The sequence below is a fragment of the Chelonia mydas genome, chromosome 2, assembly GCF_015237465.2.
Source record: "Chelonia mydas isolate rCheMyd1 chromosome 2, rCheMyd1.pri.v2, whole genome shotgun sequence".
NCBI classification, from domain to species: domain Eukaryota; kingdom Metazoa; phylum Chordata; order Testudines; family Cheloniidae; genus Chelonia; species Chelonia mydas.
The window spans coordinates 240,932,841-240,944,992 of record NC_057850.1 but is presented as its reverse complement, the minus strand read 5'-3'; the positions used below and the strand labels follow the sequence as shown (position 1 = coordinate 240,944,992).

The window sequence follows — 12,152 nt, the reverse complement described above, 5'->3', positions numbered from 1 at the left end:
GGGGATTTAGCCATGTGAATCTCAACTGCTAGATCTTGAGACTCTAAAAAATTTACTACTCTGGCATCATGTCACTCATAAAGTGACCAATACCTTTTAGGAAGGGATTTTAATTGGGATTTGCATCTAATTTAAAATCTTAACTCAAAGGATTTGCATTTACATCACCTGTTAGACAAGTAGCCCAGAGCTAACATGAACAAAGGCTCCCACCATCCCAAACACAAAGAACAGAGAAAGTTACTGACTATGACAAAGAAATCCAACTGACAGGTTTTAGTGAGAACATCTGTACTGCTCCATGTGATATCCCTTGTGATAAATTGGTATATAGTCATGTAGAGCCAGAAGCAGGATATAGGCCATTCATGTCTGAACAACTCAATAACTCTTCCATTTCTATCCTCTACACTCTTACATTTTTCATGCCAAAGGATAAAAATGCTCCCAAAACCAACAGAACCCCCCTAAATCCCTACACTTCTACTCATTTTGGAGAGGGAGTTCATTGTGGGGAGAAATAGAAATAAATTTCCTGACCTCCCACAAAAAGGCAGTCAATTTCTTCCAAATACAAAACTGAAATTCTTTTAAATTCCAGTCATCCAATGTTGCCTACATGTAGCAATACTACGTGACTCCACCCCCTTATCTTATCATCAATTTATCCTTGAAATATTTCCTTAACATTTTTTACATATACCTCTGCAATTTTCACCCATATTCCCTTTTACTAGGCATTAATTGTTTGTCCCAGACGGATGAAGCGATCTGTAAAGGATAACTTCGTAGCTATATGAGCTGTAAGTCTCCTCAAACAGAACATCTCTAACCAATCTAGGTGTAGTAGCATCAGTTGCTCTAAGGCTTTTTCTAGAATGAAAATGTACAAATGCTATCTGATTTGCAAACCTAACCTGGAGGATATTTTAGCGTCCTGTGAACAAAGAATTCTAGAAAATGTTTATTGAGACAACAACAAACATTCAGATTCAGAATAGGATAGAAAAAACTATATTCTATTTAAGTTAGAGGAAGAAATGGTGAAAAGGATAAATGGAGAGGCAGTTCTAAGCACAATTCCCAAACCTGAGCCATTCTTTTTAGGTGACAGATCTGAGGAACTTTCCCAGATTGAGGTACCATTAGAGGATGTTGTGACAGGTTGGATCAGAGAAACCCCCTGGGAGCTGCCACCTGATGTGCCAAAACTACTTCTGCCCCTGCTTTCCCTGCCAGCTTAGGACTCCAGCACCCTGTCTTGCCGAGCAAGACACACCAGTTTGCTCCAACACAGACCCAGGGTCTGAACCACGTACCCCAAAGCTGCAGACTTAACTGAAAGCAAGTTAAGAAGTGTTCCTGCCTTTAACACTCAGATGCCCAACTTCCAGTGGGGTCCAAACCCTAAATAAATCCGTTTTACCCCGTATAAAGTTTACCTTATACAGGGTAAACTCATAAATTGTTCACTCTCTATAACACTGATAGAGAGATATGCACAGCTGTTTGCACTCCCAAGTATTATTAATTAACCCAGAGTACGTATTAAGTAAAAAAGTGATTTGATTAAATACAGAAAGTAGGATTTAAGTGGTTCCAGTAGTAACAGACAGAACAAAGTGAATTACCAAGTAAAATAAAATAAAACATGCAAGTCTAAGTCTAGTACAGTAATAAAACTGAATACAGATAAAATTCTCACCCAGTAAGTTTCCTTTTACAGACTAGTCTCCTTCTAGTCTGGGTCCAGCAATCACTCACACCACCTGTAGTTACTATCCTTTGTTCCAGTTTCTTTCAGGTATCCTTGGGGGTGGAGAGGCTCTCTCTTTAGCCAGCTGAAGACAAAATGGAGGGGTCTCCCAGGGGTTTAAATAGACTTTCTCTTGTCGGTGGAGACCCCCTCCTCTCTCCTATGCAAAGCCCAGCTACAAAATGGAGCTTTGGAGTCACCTGGGCAAGTCACATGTCCATGCATGACTGAGTTCCTTACCAGCCAAGCCACATTCCTGGGAAAGCCCAGATGTGGACTGGCGTCTCCAAGTTCATTGTTGGCTTAAGGGCTTCTTGACTGGGCACTTACTGAGAATAGTCTTTTCTCAGGAAGCTGACCAACTGCTTCACTAAAACCTACTCAGAATCAAACAAGTATGCAGCCAATATTCATAACTTTGACTACAAAAATGATACATGTATACAAATAGGATTAATAGATTCAGTAGATCATAATCTTTACAGAGATATGTTACATGGCATATGTAGCATAAAACACATTTAGTTATGTCATATATACATTCATAAGTATATTTCCATAAAGCCTTATGGGGGGCACCATCACAGATGTTTTGGAACAAACTGATAAATTAAACAGCAATAAGTCACCAGGACCAGATGGTATTCACCCAAGAGTTCTGAAGGAACTCAAAAATGAAATTGCAAAACTACTAACTGTAGTTAAAGTCAGCCCTGAATGTTAACAGATTTGAAACAACAACTTTACTCAATTTAAGGAAACATACCTGCTTTTGCAAATATAGACTCCTGCTAGCTGTACATCTTTTTGATGTGTGAATACACAATATGAATTGGTTTTGGCTCAATAAAATCAAAAGAAATGTCTATTTTCATTGTTGTTTGTATGGTACAGAGACATCTTGAATAGACAAGTGCCTGGAGAAATGGTAGATTTCTAAAATGTGATTGCACCAACAGTCTGATTTCGAATACAGAAATCAGATTTAAAAATATGTCAAAAAAATCTAACAGGAAAGGTGTTATGTCAATGTTATCATTCTAAGACCTGTGAATCTAATTGCACTATGAATATAATTCCAAGGTTAAAAAAAAAAAGTCTCGCCACTAAAGGCACTGCAACTTTTGCTAGGTTAATAGTCAAACCTTCTAGATAATGTCCTGTGACAAGGTAAATCCAGGGAATTCTTGTGATGCATAAAGAGTCCTCATGCTTCAGTCTCTTTCCATCATAAAATCAGAAGACCTCATTCATTCTTACTATTTTTATTAATACACTAGGCAAAAAGCAGAGCAATGATTCATAGCTAGATTTGTTTACTTACGGGTTTCCTAAGGAAAAAAATAGATAGCGCTCCAATTAAGGGCATATCTCCAATCAGTGGTTCCAGGATAACCCTCATAGTACCATGAATCTGAAAAAAGGGGAAAAAAAATAAAAGGATAATGTAATTCACTCCAACCAATCTAGGTACTTTATGTAGATTAAGTGCACCCAGTAGAAAATACACACATAACTATGTTTTTGAAAGTCTTTCATTACGGGTGAGTTTATGCAAGTGCAGATGGCCCTATATGCCACTGAAGTCTAACTAAAGCCCTTAACAAGGGGGAGTTAAGTGGTACATAGGTCTTTGTGCAAGTCCTCTGTAAATGGACGCATTCACACTAAATTGTGTTAAGTCACACTAGCATACTTTTGATTTATATACAATTGATGCTAAACATTCATGGATGCTACTTTACTACAAATAAATAATAAATGTGGAAATATGTATTTACTCATATGCCACAAAGTGCTGCAACAGACATACATGTATAGCTGCGTAGCGGGGTGACTATCCCGCGCCTGTCCTGAAGGGATTAAAGCAGCCCAGGAGAGGACTGTGAATAGGAAAAGCAGGCTGATTGGAAAGCAGCCACAGCTGTGGCCAGCTTAATCAAAGTCCACCTGGCCCTTATAAGAGGGCTGTGGGCCAGAAATGAAGACAGATACTCTTTCTAGCTTCCTAGAGAGAGAAAGACCTGGCTGCCTGGGAAGCTAAGAAGGGTACCTAGGGTGGAGCAGTGCTGGGGAAGGGCAGAGGGAGCTGGGGAGCTCCAGCCTATCAAAGCCCCAGGCTGCAGGCCTAGTGAAAGGCCTATGAAAGGGTACTGGGGCTGCAGAGGGGCAGCCCAGAGATAGGCAGAGACAGTTGGTTCAAACCCCCTTGCCGATGATGAGTGGTTCATAGACTGCAGTCTGCCCCAGGGAGCGGGCGCTAGATGGTGACTGGCAGTGGCCACTAAGGCAAGGTGGGGGAAGAGGGTTGGGGGATCCCCTGCGTGGGAGACTTGGATTGTGGGTTACTGCTAGGAAGGAACCCTAACAAGGAGGGCACCAGGATCCGGGAGGGACACCGGGGCCAGCGGCAGGCGAGACACCAGCCTGCAGAGGGCGCTCCTGGCTGGAAGACCTAATTTCCAGGATGACCGACAGGAGGCGCCGCACCGGTGAGTCGTCGCCCCACAACAAGCAGACACAAGTAAATGTGAATTCTTATAAATATACCTTATGAACTAATTCATTCTTAAAAACTTTTATTTCTGCCCCATGCTGTTCTCAGCAGAATATACCATATGTTTAACATTTATTTCCATATTTGAAAGAATAAATTAATTAGTATGTCAAGAGTATACTAATGCAATTTAAATTATTATCTTGTAACAAAGACCAATGGTATTTAATTCAAAGGTAATAACAAAAGCAACAGAATTAGTAAATTATATTTTGTGTGTCAACTGGTAAATTGTGTCATGACAAATGTGAGATAATTTTGTAAAACTGTGGTTATGGTGAAACAAGAGAAACTGAACTTCACCTGTATACTTTTTACACCAGCTCTGCAGAAGTATCTCTTGATCTCCAAATCAATTTCACAATTGCCAACAAAACTGAGGAAAAACAGAAAAACTACAGTACTGTATAAATGTTTTACATTTCTAGACTCTAAAATTGTGACACATTTAATTGCTAACCCCAACATTCTTTTCCCAATCAAACGAAACATTTCATATGAAACAGTTCTGCTTTTCAGAAACTATTATATTCTATATAAAAATAACTATAATTTTAAAGCACTAAGACAATTCTATTCTGAAGACAGATTGTAAAATCAGATGGAAGAGGTGTACTCATCTTTAAAACTGTATGTAAAAGAGGAAAAAAGCAGAAAGTTATAGTTCTGGGAAATAATGGAAGTATTTATTATGAACGCACCCTTCCTTTTAGGGGCACATGTTATATGATTTTCTCATTCGTTGTATGGTGCCATGAGAAAACACTCAGACCTTGAGAAGTACCCTTGATTATTATAGGCAGAGCTAGTAGGGCCATCTCTTATTATAGTTGTCTGACTGTTACAATTATAGGACCCTGTTTTCAGTTGCTTATAACTTTGCCAAATGAACTATTTGGGCTGAAGTTTTCCATGCTGTCTGAATTGTTTTGGAAAATTGTTCAGCCATTTTCATGAAAAAGGCGGGGGAAGAGGGGGGCACAGAAATCTTGTTTTGCACATGTTAAATTTTTTGTGACCTTTAATTTATCAGTATCCTTCTTGAGCTAGAGCTTTTTAAATTAGAGAGGGTTCAGAGAAGAGCCACAAGAATGATTAATGGATTAAAAACCATGCTTTTCATAGTGATAGACTCAAGGAGCTCAATCTATGTAGCTTAACAAAAGAAGATTAATAATGGGCTCTTCAATCTAGAGGAGAAATGTGTAAACATGGTTCAATGGCTGGAAGCTGAAGCTAGACAAATTCAGACTGGGAATAAGGTACAAATTTTTAATGGTGAGAATAATTAAGCATGGGAGCAATATACCAAGGATCTCCATCACAGACAATTTTTAAATCCAGCTTGGATGTTTTTCTAAAAGATATGCTCTATGAATTATTTTTGGGAAGTTCTAAAGCTTGTGCTATACAGGAAATCAGATTAGATGATCACAATGATCTCTGTGGCCTTAACATTTGACTCCCTCATAATTTGCAACAAGGTCTTACATGTTGGGAGGAGGTATCTTTAGATTCCCCCACCCACATGAAAATCCACCCATGTATGCTTTTGATTAAAAAAAAAAATCATTCCACACATGCGCGGTAGAGACTTCAGGGATTTTAGCTGCTAAAATTGGTGAAGATTCTATCCCCACTGAATTTACTCCAGCCCGGGCCTAAGGAGGACTTTCCCTGAAATTGCAGATGTTGTGGGCCATGACGAATCCTGAACTGACAGCAGGAAGCCTGTCTCTCCTGTCTTAATGACTTCTAGTAGGCACAGGCAGCATGGAGGACAAAGCTAACTGTTTCAAAAGCAGAGGGGTCAAGAACTGGATCTTGAGGGCAGGATGGATTGGGACAAGGAGCAGGTGTGAGGCAGGGGGAGAACTGAGCCTACAGCTGCAAGCCAAGGAAGGAGGCTACACCTGGGTGACAAGGAGACTAGACAGGGAGCCAGAAAAGGGGGAAAAAGCACAGGTTGGGGGGACTGGGATTCAGTGTGAGGCTGCAATTGGGTGAGCAAAGAGAATGGAACAATGATGCAGGGCGGATGCTGAGACTGGACAAGGAGCTCAGGAAGAGAGGGATGTGGGTGGATGAGAAAAGCAGACTAGACGAAGACTTAGGGGAAGGAATATGGACTGGCTGGGGAAGGAGACTGGGATGAGAAGCCTGAGGAATGGAGACAGGGACTGGGGCAAGGAGCTAGGGGTAAGGAAGTGACATGACTGGGACAGGGACAGGTTGGAGGGTGTCAAGGCAGAAGGGGGTTACACTTAGGGGGAATAGGAAGAAGAGATTGTACCCACTAGATTACATTCCCCTCCAGAGCCAGGAATCTTGGATTCCGTTCTTGAGTCTCACCTTTCATCTTCTGTCAGCATGTATCTGTGAAACCAACTGGCAAAGTATCCCATTCCTGTCTAGTGGTGGTCCACATAGAGGATGACAACTTACTCTTATTATCAATGACTCTGTTAAGTCAAGTGGAAAAGGTGGTGTGGTGGATCTAAAAGTTCCAGTATTGCCGAAGAACCATTTGAGCGCGTGCACACCCACCCCCCACAGTAAAAGAATGTTAAGCTTGAAAGTCAAGCAATCGAAAGTTAGGAAATGCCAGAATTAAGGTTGTACGTGCAACCTGAATTTGGCCACCTCATGCATATGCATTATAATACATTCTTTAATTACATGATCACTTACTATTTTTCCATAGAACCACTGCCTCATTCAGTGCAAAGAATGGATAGTGCTCATCTAGCTAACTGTTCAATATTTTCTCTTCATTGTTCAATGAAGGCCTTATTTATACTACACACTATTAAAACCTTGTTCTGAATACAGAATTATTAATTTCCTCATGGGCTTTTTGATGGCACTCCTCACTATAGTATTGGAGTGCTTCACATATTAATGAATTTATTTTCACTACACCCCTTTGAATATTACTATCCTCATTATGCAGATCAGAAGCTGAGAGACAATAAGGTCAAAAATATCCACTAATTTTGGGTGCTCAATTTGACACACCTAGGACCTGATTTTTCAGAGTACTTAGAATTATACATCAATTTATAGGTTCAAAGCAGAGCTCCCACTGACTTCAGTTTTAGTTGTGTGTTCTCAGCACTCTGAAATTAGATCTCAGAATCTAAAATCATGCATCCAGAAATGACAGAACACACAACTAGTGATCACCTGTGAAATATTTGGTTTAAGTGACTTGTCTAGTATCACATAGGAACTCTGTGGCACATCCAGGGATACCATTCCCCAGGGCTGCATTCAACTGTCTTAACCATCTCTTCCAGCAATCCCCTGGCTCATTCACTACATACCTCTCAGCTAGAGCAACAGATGAAGCAGGGGTCCTACAGATTACAGCTTCCTTTACTACACAACCCTGATTTATCCCTAGAGCAGGCCCAGCTTGTGCGCTGAGTGAAACAAGGGTCCTGTGGAAAAAATAGTACTGAATCACATAATTCATACAAAACATTGTATCATAATGCATACGCTAAAGAGAGACCAAATTAAGGTTGTATGGGCAACTTTAATTCGGCCTTTCCTAATTTTTCAGTGCATGACTTTGCCTTCTTAAATATGTTTTTAAATATTGTGTGTGTGTAATATATTATTTTTTGTCTGTGTGTGTTAAGAGTTTATCAAAACAAACTGGCCACTAGAAGTAAACAGCACCAAACTGGAAAAAAATCAGTAACAAGCTTTAATCTTAGAATATATTAGAGAAAACTCTGCCCTTTAACACGTTTTGCTGGGCCCATGTATATGCGACACAGTTAGGCTGTACCATCACCTACTATTTGGAGTCTCATTTAACAAGCACAGTTTATCTAATTGAGATCATAATGGTCCTGAAATATTTAAGACTACTTTAATTTGCAGATCACTAAAGTGACAGAGACATATCATAGTCTAGTGGGGAACACTTTAATCCACAGCCTTTTGATTTCTTAGATATTCATCCTCTCGGTGTGTTCCATAAAACTGCTTTGGGGGTTACACATAGTATGAAAGAGGGGAATTAATAGACCATGAAGTGTGCAGATTCTTTATCTGGCAAGCCATAACAGTCATTAGTGAGTCAGTATTAGACAAACAGAAGGATTACTGACCTAATGGATTAACATCTCATTTAGATTTTTTTTTTTTGTTATCTTTTTCGGTACTTAAATGGCTCTCAAAGTTTGTGAGCCTTTCAAATAAATTTAAAAAAAAAACAACAATGTTCTCCCTTCCACTTTCTTCTTTACCACCAAGAAGCAGATTAAGAAAATGTATCTGGGCTTACCTGAAAATTTAACTTTTTCAAATAATAAGGGCTTGTCTACTTGGGGAAGTTAGCATGCAGCAAGAGTGTGAATTTACAGCACACTAGCTACTCTGCATTACCTTTTCATATAAGAATATAAGAACTGTCATACTGGATCAGACCAAAGGTCCATCTAGCTCAGTATCCTGTCTTCCGACAGTGGCCAATGCCAGGTACCCCAGAGGGAATGAACAGAACAGGTAACCATCAAGTGATCCATCCCGTTGCCCATTCTAAGATTCTGGCAAACAAAGGCCAGGGACATCATCCGTGCCCATCCTGGCTAATAGCCATTGATGGGCCTATCCTCCATGAATGTATCTAGGTTTTTTTTGAACCCTGTTATAGTCTTGGCCTTCATAACATCCTCTGGCAAAATGCTCCACAGGTTGACTGTGCATTGTGTGAAGAAATACTTCCTTTTATTTGTTTTAAACCTGCTGCCTATTAATTTCATTTGGTGACCGCTAGTTCTTGTGTTATGAGGTGTAAATAACACTTCCTTATTTACTTTCTCCACACCCATCATGATATTTTAGACCTCTATCATATTCCCCCTTATTCGGCTCTTTTCCAAGCTGAAAAGTACCAACCTTATTAATCTCTCCTCATACAGAAGCTGTTCCATATCCCCAATCCTTTTTGTTGCCCTTTCTGAACCTTTTCCAATTCCAATATATATTTTTTGAGATGGGGTGACCACATCTGCACTAAGTATTCAAGATGTGGGCATACCAGGGATTTACATAGAGGCAATATGATATTTTCTGTCTTATTATGGACTCTTACAGGCACTAAAAGTGCCATTGGCCAATTTAGCTTAGTACATTTTTAGGGCTTGTCTCAAGAGCAAGTTACTGCACAGCAAGCCGGGTAAATAAAAATTAATGATTTAAAAAAAAATTGGATTTTTTTAAAATTTAAATTGGTTTTTTCCTCAAAGCATTTTATCAAAAAAATCTGATCTAAGAGTTTTAATTAAGACACATTACAGCTCAAAGATATCTCATCATGGAATAGGGATTATAAATTCTAATTCTATAGTATGAGACAATATATTCATGTAATGTTTAAGAGAAGTTTTGTAAATGAGTTCCAATAATTCATGGATTATGGACCCAATTTTATGGGGTTTCAGGGGCTTCTGTATAGATTATTTAGGTTAATCTTTCTATCTGCCCAATGGGACTCAGTGCTCAGTCTAGAAGATACCATCAGAGATGCTTAGTTTTCCAGTTCTCAAACTGTGGATTTGTGTCTCCAGAGATAACATGCTTGTTAAGAGTAAAAATGGTTTTATATAAATAATATATAGAAGAAATAACAGACCTCAACCCTATTATCCCTCTGCAAATTTGTGTACACAGAGTCAATCCCTTACCTCTCTAAAGGTACAAAGCTTCAAGAAATTAAATTAATAGAGGATGGTTGGGGGTGGAATAGATCTGGACAAGGGGAAGAAGTCTGGAGATAAATGTGAGAAGGGAGGGACAGGGAGTAGAAACAAAAGTGAAAGTGTTTGAGCAGCATATTCCAGAAGTCTTGAGGTCTTCCTGAGTTTAGCCTCCATTGATTTGAGATTTACCATACCATTCGCTCACTAGAAGGGAAAACCTGTAACGGCAGCAGGCTGTAAGAGAGACCCAGTTTGGGAATAAGAACCATTCAAGAAATAAGTTTGCTGATGATGTTTTAAAGAAAGTCACACCAGTGAACTAGTGGAAGTGACTTAAGCACTTGGATTCAGAGACTGTTGAAGTGATAATTGCACTTTTAACAGCAATAGCTTCTTCTGCCAGTGTAGAAAGAATATTTTCTTCCTTTGGACTAATTCATTCCAAATTGAGAAATTGTTTGGGACCTGGAAAAGCAGGAAAGCTTGTTTTTCTTTTCCAGATTATGAAGAAACAGGAAAATGAAGGTGAAGACAACTGAGTTAGCTGCAGAAGCCAATATTTTTTAAGTTTCTCATATTAACCTGGCTGACATATTAATATTAAAAATCAAATTGACTATTTCATTTAACTATTTTAGTTAAACAATTTTTACAAAAACAAACCCGATTTTAAAAAACTTGAATGTTTAACTAAATTCAAAAAATCATATGCTTGTTTTGTTAAAATATTATGTTTGCTGTAAAAGAAATAAATCCAGAATACAAAATGTTGTTGTTTTAGTTAAATAAAACAATTTAAATGTCTGTCTGTCTGATGTTCTCCTAATACAGTATGGCAAGAAAATCCTCCAAATGTTAATGATTAACCTGTTGAACTGGAGACAGTTCACCTCCCAGTGACTTCATAAATATCTGCTTCATTTACCTTTGGTAAATAAAATAACCAAACAATCATTTTCTGATATAGCTGTAAAACTAATCTGAAAAGTTTTCAAAATAAATCACTTTAAACAGGGCTGGCTCCAGGCACCAGTGTTCCAAGCAGGTGCTTGGGGCGACAGTCAGAAAGGGGTGGCAGTGTTTTCGCGGCGGTAGCAATTAGTCAGCAGCCCCTCTGTCCCGCCGGCCGCGGCGGCAATTCAGCGGCAGCTTCTCCGTCTTGACGTCCGTGGCAGCAGTTTTTTTCACTGCTTGGGGCAGCAAAAACTGTAGAGCTGGCCCTGACTTTAAAAATGTGTAGTGTGTATCTTCTAAAATGTGTACCTACGCTTCTATAATGTGTACCTATACCTATCTCTGAGTTGTGAAGAATATGTATTAAAGGTTATAACAAGCAACAAGAATGTACTTTTATGTAGAAATCCAAGATTAAATAGAGTCTTCCTGACTAGTGATTTAAATCAATTTGATTTAAATCAAATCAACCCTAACAACAAGCCAAGGTGTGACTCTACAGCCCCATGCAGACACTGCTACAGCACAGTGAAATCTGCAGAGCAGGGCTTAGCATTCTGCTACTTCAAAATGTAATACTCCAAGCTGCACTCCAGGACTTTCATTGCATTGTACCACTGTTCATATGGAACCTCATGGTGCAGCAAGCCGGTGTGCAAAGATTTACTTCCTGGCTTGCAATACAGTAGTTTGCTGCACAGATAAGCCCTAGAGTGAATTAAGGTAAAGGTCACAAAGGCACTTTTAGTGTGCAGTAAGAATGTCTACACAGGGAGTTAGTGGAGAGTAGCCAGCGTACTGTAAATACACCCTCGCTGGTTGAGCTCTAACTTTCCAGGTAGACAAGCCCCAAAGTCCACAGATCCATTACACTGGGTACTTCAGCCTGCTTGCACCTTGGGCAGAACCAGATTTGTCAATCACTGGCAACAGAGAAGTGCCCCATCTCCTGATGCACCCTCCAGCTGAGGAAATTTCCACAGCTAGGATAATTCAAATCTACTTTCCTAAATTCGACTCTGTTGAGTACATCTTATGGAAAACATTTCTCCTATTCCAGAGCATGGTGAATTCTACATAACAAACTCAAATCCTTGTATATTAATTTATACGGGATCATTTGTTTGTCACAAGGTGAGCCAGATCCTACACAAAGAAAGAAAAATTT

At 39.3% G+C, this 12,152-nt stretch overlaps 1 protein-coding gene across 5 annotated transcripts in view; it reads right to left on the bottom strand.

Annotated features, from left to right (window-relative positions):
- ESYT2 (extended synaptotagmin 2) overlaps positions 1 to 12,152 on the bottom strand; it is a 144,754-nt gene that overhangs the window by 82,090 nt on the left and 50,512 nt on the right. For all 5 annotated transcript variants that reach the window (XM_043541545.1, XM_027830924.3, XM_043541546.1 and 2 more), the window contains 2 exons: positions 4,617 to 4,689; positions 3,081 to 3,170 (listed from right to left, as the gene is read on the bottom strand). In XM_043541545.1, the coding sequence (XP_043397480.1) occupies positions 3,081 to 3,170; positions 4,617 to 4,689 (163 nt within the window). The remainder of the gene's footprint in view (positions 1 to 3,080; positions 3,171 to 4,616; positions 4,690 to 12,152) is intronic.